A 25,572-nucleotide genomic window follows, 5' to 3' on the forward strand; every position below is an offset into this window, starting at 1 on the left:
ATGGCTAGTATCAGCCCAAATGAAATTAATCTTGGCAAATCCGACTTAATTCATCTTATAAACAAGTACTCTTAATTTGGAGAAAATCGTTTCAAATATAGCTGTAGCTCCAATATATATGTTTCATCCGATTTGGTGTTAAAGTCCCTCACATGCGTAAGATGCACTTCACAACAAGGATATTTCATATCGCACATCAGATACAGCTCGAAAATACATCTGCCAAATTTTATCGAGATCGTTCATTGTTCACCAAATTTAATAGATTTTTTCATATTCAACCGAATTTTACCATTTGGTAAAACTCCAAACCTGATATATAGTAATATTAATATCAAACTTAGATTGAGTTCGGATATAGGCAATATTGGTCGAGTTTTTCAGGTACCTTGCACAAAAATGTCAACATTTCCAAAGAGAACGAAAAAAGGAAATAATCATTGAAGTTTGTTCCAACTTTTTCCGTCCTCATATTTTTATCAGTGCAAGGTCAAGTACTTCTTCTTGTACCACTCATAAATTGCGAAATTAGCATCCGATTCTCTCCAAATTGTACACATCAGAATATTTCTACTAACACATGTACCGTACATCTAGTACCTCCCCACAATAAGGTAAACATTTTCACTAATTAAGCCTTATATGCACATATCTCTTGATAGATTGCAGATACAGTCTCCAAATTTGGAATGCATAACGGAATTTGGAACAAAAATTAATTTGCCAAATTATATTGAAATCGGTTCATATTTTGGTATAGCTACCATATATATATATATTCGACAGATTTCGTTTATTCGATAGACCAAACACGATACATATGTTCGATTTCAATGAAATTTGGCATGAGTGACTAAATTTTGTACACAAATAAGTTTGTCAAATTATATTCAAATCGTTTCAGATTTGGATATAGCTCCTACATATATTTTCGACCAATTTTACATATTTGATGCACCCAATGCGATTCATATGTCCGATTCCAATAAAATTCGGACAGAGTGACGATATTTGGTACCAAAAAATTGATAAAATATATTGACATCAGTTGAGGTTTGGGTATGGCTTCTATATGTATATTTCGGTCGATTGCAGGTATATTATGCACAAAGCACGATATGTATGTTCGATTACAATGGAATTCAGAATGTTTGGCGGAATTTGGTTGCAATAATAAACTTGACAAATTAATTAGAAATTGGTTAAGATTTGGATATAGCTCCCATATATAATATCGGTCAATTTCACATATTTGACTCACAAAACACGGTATGTACTTCCAATTTCAATGAAATATGGAAGGTGTGACGAATTTGGTCTAAAAGTAAATTATATTGAAATCGGTTCAGATTGGGATATTTTTTTTATTAAGAAGCATTGACCCACAACACCTCTGCAATGGTTTTAAAGTAACAGTAAAATACCACACAACAATTTAATTGAGGATACGATCATTACGGGGAAGTATGTTCCTACCTCGAATTCACTAATTACAACAGAAATGGCACTTAACTTCAAAAGATTGCAGTTTCCTTGAAATTAATGTATCCGAATTATAAACCCTTCATGTATGCGGACTAAATTTGGTATGATTCTGCTTTTCTCATGGTCAGCTGTTCACGCGTTGATAGACCAACTATTTGTTTGTTTACGCAAAGTATTACAATAATTAGGTTATTATTATTTTTTTTTGAATTTGTCTTATTTTTCTTCTTAAACCAACAAGTATTCATATAGATTTTGTATGCATATAAAATCAAAAGGGTAGCAAAGCGAACCGGGTTTAGCTATTTTTTCAATAAAATTTGAAATCAAATGTTCTTTTAAAAAATTGAACATCCCAAAAATTTTATCAGTATTTTACGGAGTGTGAAAATGGAATGCTACCATATCTGGTACCGCACACATATTTCAACATTTTCCAAATACTATCAATTCCCATATAAAAGTGGTCGATATTGTCAAATCTGGAACCATATTGACAATATTGGCTCACTTGTTCGGAACGTTCCCCATTACAGATTCACGGTTTAGATTATAATAACGTCAAAATATATTTTTAAATAAATGGACATTTTCTGAAGGATTCATCTGTTGTGATTTGCAACGACAACACTGTTCGATGTATCTACCAAATAATTCTTTTTTATCTTCCATTGTGAAAATTGAAGCTTTATTTGGTGTAAACATTTAACACAGGAATAGTAGTGACATTATTACCAAACTTCGGACTTTGAAGGATTTAATTCAAGTTCTAAGAAGAATAAAACGTCTATCTTTAATAATATACTCATATATTTCTGTGCTGATCTAAATTATTTCTAATCGACTATATCTGCTTGGGAAAATCACAAGAATTGATTGCCGGGTTAAAGACCAAGCCTTTGGCACAAGGCGTTACAATTTCACATTCACACTGGCATATGATAAAGTTGCTCGGTGAAGAGTCATCGGCAAATATCGTACCGTCTCGCTGGTGCAAACATTTTCCAGAACTTTCGCAAGCATGTCCAGATGGACCTGCTGATGGTCCAGTCGGTGGTAAATTCTCCCAAGGACATTTTACATTTTCAGGATAGTCACATTGCAAGGTATTCGTGTTGTATAACAAGTTATTGGGGCAAGTGAAGATGTATGCACACTGAGATAAGCATACATAATATTGAGAGCACGTACCGTTTACATATCCATTGTCGTTATCCGGTTTATTGTAACAAATAGTTGAATTATTTGGACAATACTGGGGAGTTGGAGGGGTGGCGGGAGTTCCAGGTGTATTAGCTGTTGGAGTGCCCGGTGTAGCAGGTGTATCGGCTGTTGGTGTTCCTGGTGTACCTGGAGTTCCTGGTGTATCTCCTGTAGGGGTACCTGGCGTTCCAGGTGTACCCGCAGTTGGTGTTCCAGGAGTACCTGGTGTATCGGCAGTTGGTGTTCCGGGTGTTCCAGGTGTGCCTGGTGTATCACCGGTGGGTGTTCCCGGGGTGCCGGGAGTTCCTGGTGTTCCTGAGGTAGGAGTACCTGGAGTATATTCTGTAGGTGTACCAGGTGTTCCAGGTGTACCCGCAGTTGGTGTTCCAGCAGTCGGTGTTCCAGGGGTATCATCAGTAGGTGTACCTGGTGTTCCAGGTGTACCCGCAGTTGGAGTTCCAGGAGTACCTGGTGTATCGGCAGTTGGTGTTCCAGCAGTCGGTGTTCCAGGTGTATCACCGGTAGGCGTTCCCGGGGTGCCAGGAGTTCCTGGTGTTCCTGAGGTAGGAGTTCCAGGAGTACCTGGAGTATCTTCTGTGGGGGTACCTGGCGTTCCAGGTGTACCCGCAGTTGGTGTTCCGGGAGTGCCAGGGGTATCATCTGTAGGTGTACCTGGCGTTCCAGGTGTATCCGCAGTTGGAGTTCCAGGAGTACCTGGTGTATCGGCTGTTGGTGTTCCAGGGGTACCGGGAGTTCCAGGTGTATCACCAGTAGGCGTTCCCGGGGTGCCGGGAGTACCTGGTGTTCCTGAGGTAGGAGTACCAGGAGTTCCTGGAGTATCTTCTGTAGGTGTACCTGGTGTTCCAGGTGTACCCGCGGTTGGTGTTCCAGCAGTCGGTGTTCCTGGTGTATCACCGGTAGGCGTTCCCGGGGTGCCAGGAGTTCCTGGTGTATTAGCTGTTGGAGTGCCCGGTGTAGCGGGTGTGTCGGCTGTTGGTGTTCCTGGTGTACCTGGAGTTCCTGGTGTATCTTCTGTAGGTGTACCTGGCGTTCCAGGTGTACCCACAGATGGTGTTCCAGGAGTTCCAGGTGTGCCAGCTGTCGGTGTTCCGGGAGTTCCAGGTGTGCCTTGTGTTGCACTGGTTGGCTTACACGGGATGCCTGGAGTTCCTGGTGTGCCTGAGGTAGGAGTTCCGGGGGTTCCTGGAGTATCTTCTGTAGGTGTATCTGGTGTTCCAGCTGTGGGTGTTCCGGGAGTGCCAGGGGTATCTTCTGTAGGTGTAGCTGGTGTTCCAGGGGTACCCACAGATGGTGTTCCAGGAGTTCCAGGTGTATCACCAGTAGGCGTTCCCGAGGTGCCGGGAGTACCTGGTGTTCCTGAGGTAGGAGTACCAGGAGTTCCTGGAGTATCTTCTGTAGGTGTATCTGGTGTTCCAGCTGTCGGTGTTCCGGGAGTGCCAGGGGTATCTTCTGTAGGTGTAGCTGGTGTTCCAGGGGTACCCACAGATGGTGTTCCAGGAGTTCCAGGTGTACCAGCTGTCGGTGTTCCGGGAGTTCCAGGTGTGCCTGGTGTGTCAGCAGTCGGTGTTCCGGGAGTTCCAGGTGTGCCTGGTGTTGCACTGGTTGGCTTACACGGGATGCCTGGAGTTCCTGGTGTGCCTGAGGTGGGAGTTCCGGTGGTTGCTGGTGTATCAGGGGTATCTCCGGTAGGGGTACCAGGAGTGCCAGGTGTGCCAGTATTCGGTGTTGCGGGAGTGCCAGGGGTATCTTCTGTGGGTGTAGCTGGTGTTTCAGGGGTACCCACAGTTGGTGTTCCAGGAGTTCCAGGTGTGCCAGCAGTCGGTGTTCCGGGAGTTCCAGGTGTGTCAGCAGTCGGTGTTCCGGGAGTTCCAGGTGTGCCTGGTGTTGCACTGGTTGGCGTACACGGGATGCCTGGAGTTCCTGGTGTGCCTGAGGTAGGAGTTCCGGGGGTTGCTGGTGTATCAGGGGTATCTCCGGTAGGGGTACCAGGAGTGCCAGGTGTGCCAGCAGTCGGTGTTCCGGGAGTGCCAGGGGTATCTTCTGTGGGTGTAGCTGGTGTTTCAGGGGTACCCACAGTTGGTGTTCCAGGAGTTCCAGGTGTGCCAGCAGTCGGTGTTCCGGGAGTTCCAGGTGTGTCAGCAGTCGGTGTTCCGGGAGTTCCAGGTGTGCCTGGTGTTGCACTGGTTGGCGTACACGGTATGCCTGGAGTTCCTGGTGTGCCTGAGGTAGGAGTTCCGGGGGTTGCTGGTGTATCAGGGGTATCTCCGGTAGGGGTACCAGGAGTGCCAGCAGTCGGTGTTCCGGGAGTGCCAGGGGTATCTTCTGTGGGTGTAGCTGGTGTTTCAGGGGTACCCACAGTTGGTGTTCCAGGAGTTCCAGGTGTGCCAGCAGTCGGTGTTCCGGGAGTTCCAGGTGTGCCTGGTGTTGCACTGGTTGGCGTACACGGGATGCCTGGAGTTCCTGGTGTGCCTGAGGTAGGAGTTCCGGGGGTAGCTGGTGTATCAGGGGTATCTCCGGTAGGGGTACCAGGAGTGCCAGGTGTGCCAGCAGTCGGTGTTGCGGGAGTGCCAGGGGTATCTTCTGTGGGTGTAGCTGGTGTTTCAGGGGTACCCACAGTTGGTGTTCCAGGAGTTCCAGGTGTGCCAGCAGTCGGTGTTCCGGGAGTTCCAGGTGTGTCAGCAGTCGGTGTTCCGGGAGTTCCAGGTGTGCCTGGTGTTGCACTGGTTGGCGTACACGGGATGCCTGGAGTTCCTGGTGTGCCTGAGGTAGGAGTTCCGGGGGTAGCTGGTGTATCAGGGGTATCTCCGGTAGGGGTACCAGGAGTGCCAGCAGTCGGTGTTCCAGGAGTGCCAGGGGTATCTTCTGTAGGTGTAGCTGGTGTTTCAGGGGTACCCGCAGTTGGTGTTCCAGGAGTTCCAGGTGTGCCTGGTGTGTCAGCAGTCGGTGTTCCGGGAGTTCCTGGTGTGCCAGCAGTCGGAGTTCCGGGAGTTCCCGGGGTGCCTGGGTTTGTTGGAGTTGCAGGCGTTTCTGAAGGTGTGCCTGGCGTACCTGCAGTAGGTGTTGCTGGTGTACCGGGACCATCTTCGGTGGGAGTACCTGGTGTTCCAGCAGTTGGTGTTCCTGGTGGACATGGAGTACCGGGAGTAATAGGTTCTGTTTCTGGACAAGAACATCCACACACAGAACTACAGTACATGCAATCGCTTTCATTAAATAGAGGTGATCTTAAGAGTAGAGGATCACAGGCGGCATATTCCCTTTTTTGGCACACCGAGGCCAAGCGATTGAAGTGGTACCCGGCAGGACATTTATATATTGATTTCGTTTTACCATGTATACATAAAATGTACCGTGAGCAATCAGCTGGATGCACTAACTTTGTTCCACTCGGTTGTCCTTTGCATACGTCTAGGGTCCAGACACAGTGCAGTGTGGCACCCAGCAATAAATAAAGAAATATGACTGACGTACAAGGAAGTAAGTCAATTAAGATGTTGGGCAATGTTAAATTCCGTACTCTATCTACTCACCATTGGTCATATTTTATTTTTGAAAATGTTGCCTTTCTTTTGTTCTCAATTCACCTTCGGCAAATTTACGAATGACTTTTTTAGAAATGACTACTAACGACACTGCCTTGGGTTTTCCGGCCTGTTCCTTTTATATCGCGTAATTGCGGATGGTATCGATTCGATAAAAGTGATGATGTTATACCGACCATCAAGACATGGTTCTTATCTCGATGATAGATATCTTTTTTCATAAAAAGCTTGTTAGTTGCAAATGTTAAATGGCGAATTTCTTGTCGATGGTAATTGCTGCTGTAAACATTTTATTTTTTATTTTAAAATGTCTGGCAAACATTTTTTTCTGGGTACTTTCGTTACCCGTTTTTCAGCTTTTTTTGTGGTTCCCAGTCTGTATATTAATAGATTGTTTTGAATACTGGGAAACATTTTCTTGAAATCAAGCTACTACTACTTTCTTGTTTCAGCAAATCTTAGATATGCTTTAAACATTTCCTTTCATAGAACTTGTTCACACTAAAAAAAACAATATTTGTCAAGACGGATAGTTACTAAAGAAATGTATACCATGAAGGTTATCTTCTAATTTTTAAAATATTGAATTATCGCACGATTCAGTTGAAAAAATACATTAACCTCATTTATGATATCAATGCTTAACGTCTCAGGCAAATATTTCGATTGAATGGTAACATAAAAACCGCTACGATTTCATAGGTGAAAATTACAGCATTTCTGATAGGAAAAATTTCGATAAGACCTCTACAGTACTAATAATTTCTTTAAATTACCAACATCCAAAATCGTTATAATATGCCGATGCATAATCCAATATTTACAATATTTTATACCCTTCACCGTACTATATATCCTCCATAGCTGCCATTAACGTTGTCATTTCGTTTGTAACAGGGTATATCTTCTTGATCAGTGTAACTTTCTAATTCGATTTCGCATGAATTGATATGGAAGTCTAAAATTTTGAACACATGTGTATTTTGTCAGTAATCAGGATATATACGTTATTGAGTCACATCGCTCTCCGTTTTCGTATAGTCCCCATCCAACGGTTACTCCCGATATTCGGTCTCTGGATCATTTTAGTCACATTTTTCCCGAAGTTATTTCAAATATGATTTTTAGAGTTTTCAATGGATTCTACATTCGGTGGTAGAACATGACCTTTATAGGTCCAAGTTTTCCGATTTATCCCCTATATTACGATTATTCCAGATATTCAGAATTTTGACAATTAATACCACATTTTCTAACCAATTTATCTCAAATTCAGTATTTATGGTTCTTAATATTTACTGCCTCAGGTAGAGAAACATTGTGTATATAGGTCCACGTTCTCCTTCAGCGCCATATAATAATACATAAAGGAATTCAATTTTAACCAACTTTTACAAATTTTAAATATCAGATTTTCTCAATATATACAAAACACGCATAGCTGTGTACTCTGGTGTCATTTAGGGTCCACTACTTTTTGTACTGATGATTCTAAGTGATCTTTAATGTTAAAAAGATTTATATATATATATATATATATATATATATATATATATATATATATATATATAATACATAAAGGAATTCAATTTTATATATATATATATATATATATATATATATATATATATATATATATATATATATATATATATATATATATATGTTCGGACAGAGAGATGGAATTGATTAGAAATCGGTTGATGTTTGACTATAGCTCCCATACATGTATTCCGGCCGATTTCACATATTTGATGCACCAAAGTAGCGGCGTGCCTTCAATTTAAATGTGCGTGCCTCCAATTTACACCGCAACAGAAAGAAAATGGACTCAAAAGAGTTACTTCGCTTAGCCGAATGAGGTGAACTGCCGAATTTGGTTTTCTCCGATAAGAAAAAATTCGTTCTTCAGTAGTTTGTAAACAAACCAATTGACCGTGTTTACTTGCCGAATAGGTCAGCTGAAAATGTGCACCTTCGGTTGCAACCAGAATTCAATCGCCAGCCATGATGATGGTGTGGCCCGCAATAACAGCCGATGGTCGCTTGGGCACGCAAACATTTTGGCCGCAGACCTTGGACATTCCAACAATCATCGCACTCAGAAGAATCATTACAAAATGAGGTTCCTCGCTTTTTCCAGCGCACAATGGCCACCAAAATCTCCGGATACCAATCCGTTGGACTATTGTGTCTGGAGTTTGTTGGAAAGCAAGGATGACACTAAAAAAAAACGAAAGTGTCGATCACTTCAAGCAAGCGCTTCACCGGGAATGGACCAAAATACCGCAGAACAATATTTGGGCAGCGTGTGACAGTTTCGTTGGCCAATTCGAACAAATCTAAACTTATTCTAAAATTTGATGCTATTTCCGACATTGATGTGACTTTGTTGCACTTTTTTATATCACCCTGTATTTCAGTTCTTAAGTGCCTGTTTTAAGGCATCTTTATTTATCTATCATTAATATTTTGATTGGGAAAATTCGCTGCTATTTTTGCACATTTGATTCAACAATAATTCGGTAAAGAGGTACAGAATGGGTATTATAAAGGTCCTCGAAAAATAAATAAGGAGATATTTTCAAAATTTCAAATTCAAAATAGTTAAACTGATAGTCAGCTGATTGAAAACATAAATACATTATTGGGTCTGAAATGATTATTTCTGTGATTCTGATTTAACACATTTTATTATTTTTACAAAATATTGACTCTGTATATCGTATATATTAAATCAGAGGAATAAGTAGACATTACAATGTTCACCAATTTGGAAGAAGAATTAATTTGTCCATTAAAAAATTCTTGTCACTGTCATTTGAATGTAGTATTACAAATTCAATCTAAAACCAGTAAAGAAAGTCCTAAAGTCGGACTTGTATTGCCCATTTGGTGCAAAATTAATATGAAATCAGATAAAGATATATATGGGAGCTATATCCAAATCTGAACCGATCTCGATAAAATTTAGCAAAGATATTTCTGAGCTGTATTTGATATATTTCCCTGAATATCGTTGTTACGGAGTGCATATTAGGGCTGTGGGTAACAAATAAAACAAATCGGATGGACAATATATATGGGAGCTATAGCTATATCTGAACCGATCTTCACCAAATTTGGCATACCAGCTTCAAGACTCATGCATGTGCCAAATACCATCCCATTTGCGGAGGACAAAAATAACAAATCGAATGAACAATATATATGGGAGCTATAGCTATATCTGAACCCATTCCGATCAAATTTGGCATACTTTTTTCAAGCCTAATTTGGTTGTATGTGTGGGCTGATATTACACGTTTGGTGCACAATAAAAGGCAAATCGGACGAAGATATATATGGGAGCTATATCCAATTTTTTACCGATTATCTCCAATTTCAATAGAGTTCGTCCTTGGGCCAAACAAATGTTGTTTGGAAAATTTCATCTCAACCGGATAATAAATGCGACCTTCATTTTGTTCACAAGAATACATGGACAGACGGTCTGACATACATAAATCAACTCAGAAAGTGATTCTATGGAGATCCTCAAAAGTAACTATGGGTCTATCTCGTTTCCTTCTCCATGTTACAAACAAATGCACAAAGACATAATACCCTTACCACTATGTGGTGTAGGGTATAAAGATAAATCTAAAAAACTGTAATATTCACAATAAACATAATAAGTTATATTTATGTACTATAGTATGTTTTACGATGTATTTATAAAAATTTCCAACAGCACCTCTCTTATCAAGTGCTTAGAAAAATCAAAATACTGTACTAAAACCATTTTCACAGAAAATTCAAAACTATTTTCATTTTACAATTGTGTTGGTGAAAACACAAGGCATACCATGGGATCCTTTTTGCCTTGCCCTGGTGTACACTGACTAAGTTTAGGGTTTTTTGAAAACTTGAAATTTTTCCACCGAAGTGGTCGCAAGTTAATCCTTCTACAACTGAATGAGTAGGAAAAATCCCCTTAAAATGTTTCAATATACATTGTCGACCATAGCCCGGAAACGGATACTTAAGTCCTAATTTTAAGTCAGAATAGTCAAAGTTTTCACATGGTGGATGGTAAAAATAGTTCTGCCTGGCCGAATTTAATGACAATTCTTAAAAATTAACATATCAGATAATCAGAACTTGGCAACCATACACCTTTCCTTCAATCTCGCTGCGCTAGAGTTACTACAATAAATAAATGTATTTTCTTTTTATTATTCCGGTAAAGTAAATAAATATTTATCTTACTAAAATTTAATTCGTAATTATTACAGTAAAGCACATCACAAACAAAGGCTCAGAAATGCATGTCACCTATAATGTTTTTTAAAGTACCACGAACATTCTAATTCGGGATTGTAAACGAATCAGCTTTGATGAAATTAAAATATACGATCAGAGCTATGAGTTATAGATTTTAATAAGCAATGAAAGAAATTTCCTATGGCTAGAGAGGGTATATATCATTTAATACGGCCAAAACGTGCCTTTTCGAAATAGCGGTACTAGACCCTAGTTCTCTTTGGAAAAAATCCGTTTCAGGACATTTGGTGTCGATCTGTCGGTATGGCTGGTTGGTGCGCACAATAACTTTCCAAGGGTGTATCCGATTTAGTCCAAACTTGGTAAATTGTAATATTTTATCAAACTTATATCGAGTTCGCAGATGTGCAATATCGGTCCATTTATTCTTTTGTGATCGAAATTTTCAAAAAAAAAAAAAAAAGTTCGGTCGGATTTGCCAACAGATGTACAACTTCAGTCAATGTTCGATTTTTAAAAATATTTTGACTTCTGTTATGATTATTCAAATGTTTAACCCTTTATCATATAAATATTGCTTCGTGCTAGGTTTGGAATTTATCGACTACTTATTTCACTTTACATGACATTGTGATAATTTTTAAAAAATGTTAACATTTCATTCCATGCTTCACCTAATACGTAGTCAAATATTGATATGGGCAATATTACAAGAAAATCGAAATATTATATATAATTTGTGGAAAAACATATATTCCATATTCATCTCATGTTTCTGGCAAAGAGAGATATATTTAGATATAGCTACTTGTAAGGAAATGCTGACTTGTTTCGCAAGTTATGACAGATGTGACCCATTGTAAGTGAGGTATCAGAAAGGTAGGTATCTGTATATATATCATCTGCACAACTGATATCTGGGGCAGGTAGCAAAAGAAATGGTCCCATCTTTACCGTCTTTATAACAGATTTTGTATTGATGGATATATTGGGATGTACCAAGTCTGTAATGGAATCGGATGTCAAAATATTTACCCTTTGTGGGAAAGGCACTTGATGGAGTGGACCGATATTACCCATTTCAGCACCTGACCTAGAACTGACGCAAATATTAGGATTTGCAAGGTTGGAGCAATTCCGGATTATTGCTTTTTTTTTTGAAAATTTCGACCATTTGTGGGGAGGTACAAGAAGGTGTGGGATATATCGGTCCACTTCTTAAGTTGCCTCCCCAATAAAGGGTCAACATTTTGAATATTCCTGAAGCTCATAAAACGCGAAATTAACAATCGATTCCATTCTGACTTGGAATCAACACAAGATCTGGTAGATATATCTTCTGATACCTTCCCCACATAGGGGCCAAAACTTTGAAAAACAAAACGCTTAATAAAAGCGAAATAAACATTCAACTCTCCTCAAATTTTTCTCATACAAAAAAATGTTGCCAACACAAAATCTCTTGCGAAGATGATATATATCTGCGAACCCCTTCTGCTACCTCACCCACAAAAGGCCACAATTTTAAATACTTTTATCTTGCATATATTGCGCAACAAATCAGCAATTCTTTACAACTTGCTTCTCTCTAGCAGAAACCCGAAAAATATGTTATTCCGCTTGTAACTAATATAAATACTCATGATAGATCCTACAAAGTATAAATATTGTTGATAAGCGTAGAATTCTAGGTCGATGTCCGTCTGTATGTTATAATCACACTATCTGTCGAAAGAATTTAGATAAAAAGCTAAAATTTTGCACATACAGGGTGAGATGAAAAAACTGCAACCAACTTCAGACTGCTGTCATTTTTAAGCCCCTCGTCCGACAGCTGTTAAAATTATTCCAGTGACAGCTCATTATAATGTATACAAGCGTACAAAAGCTTTTTGGTGAGAATTTTCTAGAAGAAAATATTCGTGATGGAATTCAAGCGTGATAGTGTGATTTCTTTATATGTGGCTGAAAAACCACAAGTGGCTATCGTTAGAGCACTCCAGCATTTAAATGTGAATTAATCTTTTATGTCTCGTACCATCGCTCGTTACCGTGATACTGGTAATGTAGCCCAACGTCAAGGAAGTGGACGAAAGAAAACAGCAAAATCAGAAGAAATGGTTCGAAAAGTAAAGAAGCGATTTGATAGAAAACCGCGTCGTAGTGACCGAAAAACGGCAATATTCCATTCGGCAAATATTGAAAAATGAACTCGGGGTAAAGCCATTGAAATTCCAAAAAGTGCAAGAACTTACACCGCAACAGGAAGAAACTAGACTCAAAAGAGCTATAGAGTTGCTTTGCTTGGCCGAAAGTGTTAGATTGCCGAATTTGGTTTTCTCCGATGAGATCATTGTCCAGCAGTTTGTAAACTAACAAAATAAGCGTGTTTACCAGCCAAAGAAGTCAGCTGAAAAATGTGCACCTTCGGTAGGCCACCAGGAACCCAAGCGCCGGCCATGGTGATGGTGTGGGCCGCCAAAACAGCCGATGGTCGCTGTCCGCTCGTATTAATCGACCGTGGCACCAGAATAAATGCCGAATATTATCGCGAAAATATTCTGGAGGGTGTATTAAAGCCTTGGGCACGCAAACATATTGGCCGCAGACCTTGGACATTCCAACAGGACTCAGAACGTGACACCCAAGAATGGTTACAAAATGAGGTTCCTCGCTTCGTTTTTAGCGCACAATGGCCACCAAAATCTCCGGATACCAATCCGTTGGACTATTGTGTCTGGGGTATTTGGAAAGCAAGGTTGCCACTAAAAATACCAGAGTATCGATCACCTCAATCAAGGGCTTCGCCGGGAATGGGCCAAAATACCGCAGAGCAACATTCGGGCAGCGTTAAAGGCCATAATTCTTGCCATACGAAGACGTGGACCTGCACAAACAATTTTCTGTCCTAGGCTGTAGTATCCATTACAAACTTCAAATACCAAATTTAAAACAATTCCGGTGAATAATGTCGCTAAAATCAATAAAATACCGAATATTGGGAGGTACGATTATATGGGGGCTATACGAAGACGTGGACCTGCACAGATAATTTTCTGTCATAGGCTGTAGCATCTATTACGAACATCAAATACCAAATGTGAAAGAATTCGGGTGAATAATGTCGCTAAAATCAACAAAGTACCGAATATCGGGAGACACCGTTATATGGGGGCGATACGAAGACGTGGACAAATACCAAATTTGAAACAATTCCTGTGAATAATGTCGCTATATATATATATATATATATATATATATATATATATATATATATATATATATATATATATATATATATATATATATATATAGTATCCGATTTTATATCTAAGTCACCCAAATCTGCATTATACATTCCATAACAAAGATTTCCTGTACAAATATTTTGCACATCCCAAACATACCTTTGCCTAGTTTGGTGGAGATCAGTTCAGACTTGGATATATCTCGCAACAATATTTGGCTCAAGAGGTCACATACAACATAATTTTACATCAGTCTAGTTTAGTGAAAATCGATTAGGATATTTATTTTTATTTAAGATTTTTAGGTTACTTTTAACCTATTTAAAATTTAATTTTCCTCAAAAGCCATTTTTTTGGGATGTGACAAGGAATTATTTGATATTAGGTATACGAAGTTCTTAGGCATACCATCCTTTTGGCCGGAAACTTGATAGAAGCTAAAAATACGCGCCCTCGACCGAACTTAACACTATGTATAACAATTATATGCACAAAAATAAATATTTGATTTTAAGGCATAGGCAATCTATTTAAGATCGAGAACAGTTCGCATAAAATATCGTAAAAAAATATAATTTTCATCAATGAGTCTATCTCTGCTGTACTGCTGTTAAAATTATTTATATAAATATATATACAATTACACATATATTTAACAAGTCATCTTATTTACTTTATCTGAATGTCTTACAGAAAACGTAATTACAACATTAATGAATGGAATGACTTGACATCGGTGTAAAAACATTATCATTTTAAGTGGCCCATATCAACGAAATGCTTTGTATCACTTATTATCACCTTTTATGGCGTGAAATGTTTCAAGCTGTGCTTTTGTAAATGTCGGGCAAAGACGGTGACATTTGCTGAAGATACACGTGGACACATTAATGTGCTTTGTAGCGGGGTGAATGAAATTAATTTTTTGAGACGGAATATGCAATAATTTTAACAATCGAGTATCGAAAATGTTTATGGCAGATTAGAAACCATATGTAATTATTTTCCATGTATTCCTTAAAATATAAATTTGGGAGTTTTGCCTACCTCAATTTATGATTACCTCAAGTCACAGATCTCGATATACAATTATTTTAATATTCTATTAGTTTTTTTGTTATTATTAAAAAAAAAAGAAACGAAAATACCGGCGCATCATATATACTGATGATTCAATCCGAGTGACTAACTACAATTTAATGGTAGGTTGGCATTTTTTTGACATGTGAAGGCATATTGTTACTACACACCTTCGAATTTTATTACATCTAGATAGCATATCTTGCCTGTAACTTTAAATTATAACATAGATATGACATGATAACAAATTCTTATTTTTGAACATGTTTTATTCCCTACGACACCATGTGTTGGGGGTATTATACGTTTTTTTTTTTTATACCCTACAACACTATGTGTTGGGGGTATTATAAGTTTGATTGGGCCAGAATTTATGTAACACCTCGAAATATTGGTTTCCCATATAGGAAAGTATATATGGATCTTCCTAGCTCGCCGAGCTGAGTCGATCTAGCTATGTATGTCCGTCCGTCCGTCTGTCCGTCTGTCCGTCTGTCCATGTTAATTTGTAATCACTCTACAGGTCGCAATTATGGCCCGATCTTCACGAAATTTAAAATGTAGGTGGGGTTAATGTCAGAATAGAACCCTATTTCGTTTGGAGATGATCGCCAAATGTTGAGGGGTTGAAATGGACCAAATACTGAAAAAATGTCGGATTTTTCAGTAGCTATACAGACCGCAATTATAGACCAATCGACGCTGAATTTCGCATGCAGCTAGAGTTTAGGGCGGGGAAGAAGCCTACCAATTTGGGTGGTCATCGGATAATATTTAGCGGGTAAAATAGACCATATCTTTTGTGTTGAAAAAATTCAAAATTTTTCATTAAACCGCGAATATTTGAAATCCCGGCGAAATCACAAAGCCATGACAAGGTTACTTCTGATCTTTACATTGATGTTAAGATCCAACAAATCGAATATATAGCAAAATATGTGCGATATATATGTTTATCAAAGAAGATATGCTTGAAAAATCTCTTATATGTCGAGAACGGCAGAACTGATTTCGACAGTTCTCATTATTTCAGAATGGCCTCTAGGCAGGAAAGAAAAAACGTCTAAAAAAATCGCATAAAAATATCTCTCTAAAGATGAAAATGTGGATTTTGTAAAATTTTCTCATATTTTTTCAATTTTGTCATATTTTTGGCATATTTTCATTTTGAATTAAACATTTGGTAATATTTCTACAGCTAACAAAACTAAGTAGTTAGGATATCAGGATATCATATACAGATAGCATTTATGGCCCGATCCTTACGAAATTTTGCATGGAGATAAGATGAGGGTCAGAATAAAAGCCTATTCTTTTTGGAGATGATCGCCATATATTTAGGGGTTGAAATGGACCAAAAAACTGCAAAATTGTCAGCAAGTCATAATTATCGCCCGATCCTCACGCGCATTTGAATGGAGGTTACCGGACATTGCAAAAGCAAAATAGTTTTGGATGGCCATCCAAAAATATTCAATGTGTGAAATAGTTTGCCAACTTTTGTAGACAAAATACGAAAATATCCATTCCAGTGTCTTTTTGGAGAATTCACAAATACAGGAAAGACGCACTTCTGACTATTTCGTTAAGGCTGATTTCGTTGAAGAATATAGTCAAATGTCTGTATCTCATATAGATGCGTTTCAGTCAAAAACCAATAATAAATGTTAATCTTTTGCCACTTCTGAGAGATTTTAGGTCTTTGGGAATATTGGTTCCAGATCTAGGAAGACCATTTACGTGCAACATCTACCTATAAATTGGAAATGAGCAAATTAGTTCAAGTTTCTATTATTCGAAAATTAAAGACGAAACCTGATGGTTTTCTTTTATTATTTGTCACAATGTCTTGTGGAATTCTTTCGAGTATCTGGTCTATATAAACTGTATCATTTATTATAGTGTTGTAGGGTATTCAACGGTCGGCCCCGCTCGACTGTAGCCTTTGCTTACTTGTTTTTTTTTGCAAAGGGCTAATAAATGTGGCACTTTTTATGAAATTAGAGTTTATGACAGCAATAAAGCCCAGCATTTGAGATGGCCATTGCACTATGGGTAAAAAGCATGATTTTTTGGCATAAAGTCATTTTTTTTTTTGGTTTCATATTTTGAAATTTAACTGATTTCCTAAATGTAGATACCCATATTAGAAAAAAATGTTTAATATCAATACGGGTGGCAACCCTTTTTTGCTGGCGAGCTTTTAAAGTCAGCTGTTTGAAAGTCACTTTGTTTTGCTACAACTGGCGGTAAAGATCAGCTAAGTTCAAGTGCTTCTGATTTGACAAAATTGAAAAAAATAAAATGTGTAATTATGGAAAACGTTAGTGCAGGTATGTAAAATTAAGACGAGGTGCCCTTTTTGTCATAATTGTCTGTTGTTGTAATACTGTGAATTGTTTCGTTTATGTATAGCTTTAAATAAAATCTATAAATTGTAGTTGTGTTCCGTGGAGTGTAACTTGTGAATGGCAAAGCATTGCAAAAAGGTATAAATGCCAAGTTATTAACAAAAGTGTGTTAATTAATGAGTAACTAGCCTTTTTTGTTCTATTTTGTGCCAACACGTGTTTTGCAGATAAACATGTGTTTGTCCATGCAGCGCTTATTGAAATTTGGAGAAGCAACAATCGCTCAGAAGATGCACTTGTGAAATATGTGTTACAGAATATCAATAATATCAGTTTAAATGAAGACCAAATGCGTTTGATATCAAAACAAGTGAAAGATTTTGTTAATTATATAAAAAGCATTTGCCAAAGTGCATCCGTAAACTAGAGCGATTTAAAACTAAACATTCAAAATGGCTTAGCAAAAGTATAATTATTGTAATGAATGAGCAGTATGTTTCTCCAAATCATCATAGCCGATCGGCCAGATCGGCTATATAGCAGCGACATGAAATAGTGCCCCAAATCATATGAAAATTCGTAGGTCATCTTGGGGGCATAAAAATGAATACAAATCAAATTTCAATTCAACAGCTTCATAAATAAAAAAGTTGGGTCAAATAGGCCAGACCGGCTATATAGCAGCTACATAAGAAATAGTGCCCCAAATCATATGAAAATTCGTAAGTCATCTTGGGGGGGGGGGGGGGGTGGCTTAAAAAATGAATACAAACCAAATTTCACTTCAATAGCTTCATAAACAAAAAAGTTGGGTCAAATCGGCTATATAGCAGCTATATGAAATAGTTCCCCAAATCATATGAAAATTCGTAGGTCATTTTGGGGGCATAAAAAATGAATACAAACCAAATTTCACTTCAATAGCTTCATAAACAAAAAAGTTGGGTCAAATCGGCCAGATCGGCTATATAGCAGCTATATGAAATAGTGCCCCAAATCATATGAAAATTGGTAGGTCATCTTGGAAGCATAAAAAATGCATACAAACCAAATTTCAATTCAATAGCTTTGAAATTAGAGTTTATGCCAAAATAAACGAAAAAAAACCCATAGTGCATTGGTCAATTTTGTATGAAAAAGTACCAAAATTATCGAAATCACAGATAAATAAAATGTACACCTCTATAGCAAAATTTCGGAGACACAAGAAATCATATAGAGAAATCTACATTTTCAAATAATGTTTTAAATACCCACTAGCACAACATATGTATAGGTCCACGATATTGTATATCCCCCATATAACGGGCGAATGCAATGGAATTGTCTGCACCAGGAATTCCTTAAAAGGACTTTTCCTCCGATAAGAGTATTGTCTGTATAGGTCTACGTCTTCGAATAGTCCCATATAATGATATCTTACTATATTCGATATTTTGATGGTTGTAGGGACATTATTCACCGGAATTGTTTCAAATTTCGTGTTCATAGGTTTATGTATATCCACTACTTCATTTAGCCCACTTATAACGGCACGTACCTTTATTGGGTATTTTGATGATATTATTATACCTACAGCCTATGTCAAGAAGTTGCCTATGCAGGACCTCGTCTTCGTAAAGCCCCTGTATAACGGTTTTCCTTTGAGCAGTATTGCCGGCGGATTTTTTTTTTTTTTAATTTAATTTTCTTTCAAAATGTCCGGTCATAGTCATATACAGGGTGAGATGAAAAAAACTGCAGTCTGAAGTTTGACTGCTGTCATTTTTAAGCCACTCGTCCTACAGCTGTTACATTATTCTAGTGACAGCTCATTATATTTTTACAAGCGTACTTGGGTGAAAATTTTCCAGAAAAAAAGTTATTCGTGATGGAATTTATGCGTGATGGTGTGATTTCTTTATTCGTTAGAGCACTCCAGTATTTAAATGTGGATAAATCTTTTGTGTCTCAAACCATCGCTCTTTACCTATTACTGGTAGCGTAGCCCGACGTCAAGGAAGTGGACGGAAGAAGACAGCAACATCAGCAGAAATGGTTCGAAAAGTAAAGAAGCGACATTATCGAAACCCGCGTCGCAGTGGCCGAAAAATGGGTCGTGGGCTGAATATATCGCAATATTTCGGCAAATATTGAAAAATGAGATCGGGGTAGAGCCATTGAAATTCCAAAAAGTACAAGAACTTACACAGCAAAAGAAAGAAAGAAGACTCTAAAGTGCTAAAGATTTGCTTCGCTTGGCCGAAAGTGGTGAATTGCCGAAATTTGGGTTGCTCCGATGAGAAAACATTCGTTGTCGAGCAGTTTATAAACAAACAAAATAATCGTGATTAGTTGCCAAAGAGGTCAGCTGAAAATATGCACTTCGGTTTGACACCAGAACTCAAGTGCCGTCCATTGTGATAGTGTGGGCCAACATAATAGCCCATGGTCGCCCTCCGCTTGTATTAATCGACCGTGGCATCAGAATAAATGCCGAATATTATCGCGAAAATATTTTGGAGGGTGTATTAAATCCTCGGGTACACAAACATTTTGGCCGCAGACCTTGGACATTCCAACACGACTCAGCACCATCGCACTCAGCACGCTCCACCCAAGAATGGTTACAAAATTAAGTTCCTCGCTTCATTTCCAGCGCACAATGGTCAAGCCAGCGCTTCGCCGGGAATGGTCCAAAATACCGCAGAGCAACATTCGGGCAGCGTGTGATGGTTTCATTTGCCGTTTGAAGTCCATAATTCGTGCCAAAGTTCACCAATTGAACAAACTAAACCCGTTCTAAAATTTGATGCTATTTCCGACATTTTTGCTTTCGTTCAATAAAATTGAAAAAAAAAAAAAAAAAAAAAAAAAAAATTAAAAATTATGTCCTTTGACTTTGTTGCAGTTTTTTTTATCTCATCCTGTATATGGGAGCCATATCGATCTTGGCAGAGGTATTTGTATGTTATATGAGATATCTGGCACTGAATACTATTGTTGTCGAGAAATATTAGGCCCGTATTCTGACGTGTGTGTCAAATTCCATTAGCACTATTCGTCCTTGGGCCAAATAAATGATTTGTGAAAGATTTCATCCCAAACGGACTATAAATGCGACCAGCACTCTGTTCCAAAAAATATATTGACTAATGAAAGGTCATGCTTAAGTTGACTCAGCATGTGACTCTATAAAGATCATCAGAAGGAAGTACGGGTCTATTTCGCCCTCTTTTCAGTAATTGCACAAGAACATAATGTGTGGCGGTGAGTATGGAAAGAATAGCGGAAACATTTATTTTATTCATTGAGAACTTGTTTCAATTTTACAATTCTGAGTACAGACATTAAATTTTCCATCGCCTTTAACATTTCATCAAACGTCTTTATATTTTTTATATTAATTAAAAATAACTCTGATTTTGGTATTATACAGCGTTGTTATAAAACAAAATCTATAATAACAACAGATGTTCAAAATGGCACTTTCCTAATAACCAATTATTTATCTTTTGTTGGGGCAAATAAATACCATTGCTGGTATCATATATTTTCAGTATATTCTTCGAGCTTCTGATTAATTGAAAAAATAAATCTATAAAACATTATTAAAGTATTAGTCACTCGAGTATCTCACATGGCATCGTTAGGTGTTCTATAGAACAGGGATTTGTTGGGAAATTGAAACACGAGTCGAGTCCGCAAAAAGCTTAATACATACCACAAAGAAAAGATACGTCCACATGGAAATGAAATTAATGTCTGACCATTGGAGATTGAAGTCGTAAACAATTACGGATTATTGAATATTTATCAAAAACACAGTGCCACATTACATGTTTGTGTGCTTGTGCGTCCGGACGTCAGTATTCCTAAGTTGTGTTTAAGATGTCTGTATAGAATTACATAGAATTAATGCTGTGGGGTGTTGTTATCTATTTCATAAACACGTATCAATAACATTTATCAATATCAAAGCAAATACAATGAGGATGGACAGTTTGAAATAGACAAATGGTTAAGAATATGGGGTATTACACTAATAAAGACAATATTCATGCGTGTGGGCTCCATTCATTCAAAACCTATAATTTGTAGCTTATTGATACTAGTAAACCCTCTTCAAATTTTAATTTGAAACACAAATATTTTCCATTTTTGTCTACCTTTGAATGCAATGTAAACTTGATCAATAATATACGGTAAAGGTCATATTTTTTTGAATTTTTAGAAAAAAAGTAAGGAAAGCAAACGTGCTCTATTTTAAAAGCTTTAAAAATTGTTAAAATATTCAAGCGAAAAGTTGTTCACTTTAAAAGTTTTATAGGAAACTTAAACTGAATTGTATTTCTTGAGATTTATAGTTTTTCTTTATATATGAACTATTGTCGGAAAAATTGTAAATTTTTGTTACGAAAGTTTGCCACTTACTTCATTACTTGTACGGACAACTACATATACAGGGTAAGATGAAAAAACCGCAACCCACTTCAAGCCACTCGTCCGACAGCTGTTAAAATTATTCTATTATATATATTCATTATATTGTTTACAAGCGTACAAAAAGCAAATATTGAAAAATGAGCCATTAAAATTCCAAGAAGTGCAAGAACTTACACCGCGAAAGTTGCTTCGCTTAGCCGAAAGTGGTGAACTGCCGAATTTGGTTTTCTCCGAAGAGAAAACATTCGTTGTCCAGCAGTTTTTAAACAAACAAACTGATCGTGTTTACTTGCCAAAGAATTCAGCTTCAAATGTTCACCTTCGGTTGGCCACCAGAACTTCGCCGGGAATGGGCCAAAATACCGCAGAGCAACATTCGGGCAGCGTGTGACGGTTTCATTGCCCATTCGAAGGCCATAATTCCTGCCAAAGGTGACCAATTCGAACAAATCTAAACTTATTCTAAAATTTGATGCTATTTTCGACATTCTTTGCTTTCATTCAATAAAATTTAGAATAAAATAAAAAAATCATGTCGTTTGACTTTGTTGCAAGGATTTTCAAGGATCACACAAATTGTATAATTGAGAACTCCGCATGGAATAAACAACGAATAATTCTCTTCAAGAAGGAAACGTAACAAAAAGCGATATAACTTTTAACAAGGATAATGCAATTTTGTTGCTTATTTTAGAACTCTCTTCTTAATATAGCTCCTTTCGCACAATTTCTACCAAAAACTGCCATGTTTTTCTACTGGATATAATTTATATATTTATACCCTCCACCTTGAAAAGGGTATATTAACTTTGTCATACCCTTTGTAACATCCCTAAATATTCGTCGTATACCCCATAGTGTATATATTTTCATTTGTATTTTGATGACTTTTGCCACATTTTCCCACGGATTTGTTTAAAAATTGATGTTTTTAGTTCGTAATGGGTTCTAGCTCCGACATCCCGATATTCGGTATTTTTTATAATTTTTTCCACATTTTCCACGGATTTGTCTAAAAATTTTTATTTGTAGGTCATAATGGGTTCTAGCTTCGGTGGCGAAACATTGTAGGTGTAGATCCACATTTTTGTATAGCCCCATATAACGGCACTCACAATTAACACCTGATATTCGGAATTTTTAAAATTTTAATTGCATTTTTCATCGGTTTTGTTTTTAAATTTTGGTGAATGTTATTAAAAGGTCCACACTGTTGGAATTTAGCTACTTGTGCACAGATTTTTTGTTAAATTCTTGTCTCAACACTAGACAAATTACCTGTAGTGCAATGTTGCGATATTAATTACTGTTAAGTAATTTTCGTATTCTTGCGGAGATACACAAAAGATAAATCCCTAGAGACTAATCTAAAGTTTAACAAGTAAGTAAAGGCTATTTCCGTGCGCGCCGACGATGTGATATCCCACAACACTACAATATGTTCAAAGGCCCCTTATGTCAATTTCGAATTTGTAATATTTCGCTTTTGAAATGTTGTCATAGAGGCCTGCCCAGGTGTTTCCCTTAGCTTTTTAAGCTGTGATGTTTGGTACTCAAAACAATTTCACAAGAACATTGTGGTCCATTTACAGCTAAATATAATCCAATCGTCATCCAAAATGCTAGACTTCTTCTATGTCCTTAACTCTCCTCCCACTTAAAATTCCGTGTCGATTGGTTTTCAATTATGACCTGCAGAGGGACTGCAAAATCCGGAAAATTCTATTTTTTGGACAATTTGAACCCCTAAATGTGCATCTTCAAAAACAGTAGGCTTTAATTCAAACCCAAAAAAATATATATCTTTTGCATATATAGTGTACCTTTCTTGCTATATATCCCATATCTTGGATATCAGCATCACTTGGTCAGAAGCGAATTTTTTATGTATTTGTGATTTGGCCGGGATTAAAAATATTCACGGCTTAGTTGAATTTTTTGATTTTTTTTACATTAAAGTTGTAGTTCATTTTACCCGCTAAATATTGTCCGATGACCGTCCAAATTAATAGGCTTCTGTCCAGTCCTAAACTACATATGAAATCCCGGTTCATTATTGTGACCTGAAGAGCAACAGCAAAATCGACTTTTTTTCTATTTTTGGTCCATTTCAACCCCTAAATATTTTACGATCATCTTCAATTACAATAGGCTTCTATTCTGATCCTAAACCCACCTTTTTAATTTTAACTTCGTTGCGATCGGGTCATAATTGAGGATCTGTCATAGATGGACTCAGCTCGGCCAGATAGAAAGATTCATATACAGTTTCTTATGTCGGGAACCAACATTTGTTTTGTCCCAATCAATCTTATAATTCCTCAACATATAGTGTTGTAGGGTATAAATATAGATATTTTTCGTTCCATCTGATTTCGAATTTTCATAAAAAAACACCTCAACAGTCTAGTTAAAAGATTTCGTGTTAAATGTGAGAACGCTTTTTTTCTAGCAGTATCTCTTCAATTCGCATTTGCAAATTCATACTTCAATAGTAATCCACATTTCAAATATCAGAATTCTAACTTTATCCGATGGCTAAATAACATGGCACACCATTTAATATATTTTCGTACTATTTAGTAAAAATGTCCAAAAATACATCTTTATTATGGTATAATCTTGCACCATAAAATTGCCACCAATCTAGCATTATCAGACGGGCGGCTTAAACAACTTCAATTTAATAGCAATGACCCATATGTATTCCAATGGCAAAATTAATGCTTGGATAAATATAAACATCTACACTTTAATATATTTTAGTAGGTGTTTGTCGCCATTTGTATGTTTGTGTGTGTTTCCACCAAGAACATGGTGTGTAATGCTTTTGTTATCTGGAACTAATAATAATGTATTAAAATTTATTTTGGGTAATAATCTTTAAATCCATGGGTGATTATATGTCTCGTTATAGTCAATTTGCGCCGTTATATCATGCATTACAATTACAACAACAACAACAATAACAGCGACTGCTAAACAATATATTCGAAATGGGTGGAATATAATAAATATACACATATACAATACAGACACACAAACACACACATTGATTGCTTATGCCTACATCATCACATTCAGACTTAGTGTCGGAAACAGACAAAGGGAACAATATCTGATACGGACTATAATCTAAAGTTATTTATTATTTTTAATGTGCAGCAGTTGACGTTTGAGGATATCAAAAATAATAAGAGGGCTAATGACTTTTATGGTAGTATATAACTATTTAGCATACGCTTAGGAAATTGTGAAGACTGCTGAACGAATTCAAAAAAAAAAAAAAAAAAAAAAAGAACAGTCGCAATAAATACTACAAATGAGAGTTGCAAGTTGCTACAATTTAACTTAAATATCAGTAGTGTAGTCCCCAAAGGTTAGCTTGAAACAAAGGTAATTGTCAGCATTGAAGAGTTTCGATAATCGATAAAAATGACAAACTAGATCGTGAATCAGCCCCAAGTAATAGAACCCATTACAAACCCTAAGTACAGAATTTTAAACAATTCGGTTAGAAATTATATATTAAAGTATCAGAATACCGAATATCAGGAGACATCGTTACGTTGGGGCTATAAGAAAACGTGAACCTCTATATGGACAATAATCCGCTACAGAAAGTGAAACCTGTTAAAAACTCTAAATACCGAATTTTAAACAATATCGATTGAAAATGAGGTTTTAATCGTTCATAAACCGAACATAGGGCGGTAATGTTATATGGGGTTTTTAAAAATATGTGGTCCTATATGGACAATGTTCTGCCACAAGACGTAGAATTTGTTACAGACTCTATGGACGTATGTATGTATTTTAAACTTTCTGTTTGAAAATGTTATCTAAATCTTCAAAATATGGAATATGGGGAAGTAGAGATATATGAGGACCGGGCACATTTACATACTTAGCCTGCTTACAGGCAAATACATATTTGTAAAAAATTTTAGC

The 25,572-nt window shown here is 37.2% G+C and overlaps 1 protein-coding gene across 1 annotated transcript; it reads right to left on the bottom strand.

Annotated features, from left to right (window-relative positions):
* Positions 1–2,277: 2,277 nt before the first annotated feature.
* LOC101896326 (mucin-2) lies at positions 2,278–6,398 on the bottom strand. Its single transcript, XM_005177429.4, has 2 exons — positions 6,240–6,398; positions 2,278–6,171 (listed from the first exon to the last, which is right to left on the bottom strand). Exons 1-2 carry the CDS (start codon positions 6,247–6,249, stop codon positions 2,330–2,332), a joined length of 3,852 nt encoding a protein of 1,283 aa, XP_005177486.2. The 5' UTR covers positions 6,250–6,398; the 3' UTR covers positions 2,278–2,329.
* Positions 6,399–25,572: the final 19,174 nt, after the last annotated feature.

This window comes from Musca domestica, unplaced genomic scaffold, assembly GCF_030504385.1.
Source record: "Musca domestica strain aabys unplaced genomic scaffold, Musca_domestica.polishedcontigs.V.1.1 6, whole genome shotgun sequence".
NCBI classification, from domain to species: domain Eukaryota; kingdom Metazoa; phylum Arthropoda; class Insecta; order Diptera; family Muscidae; genus Musca; species Musca domestica.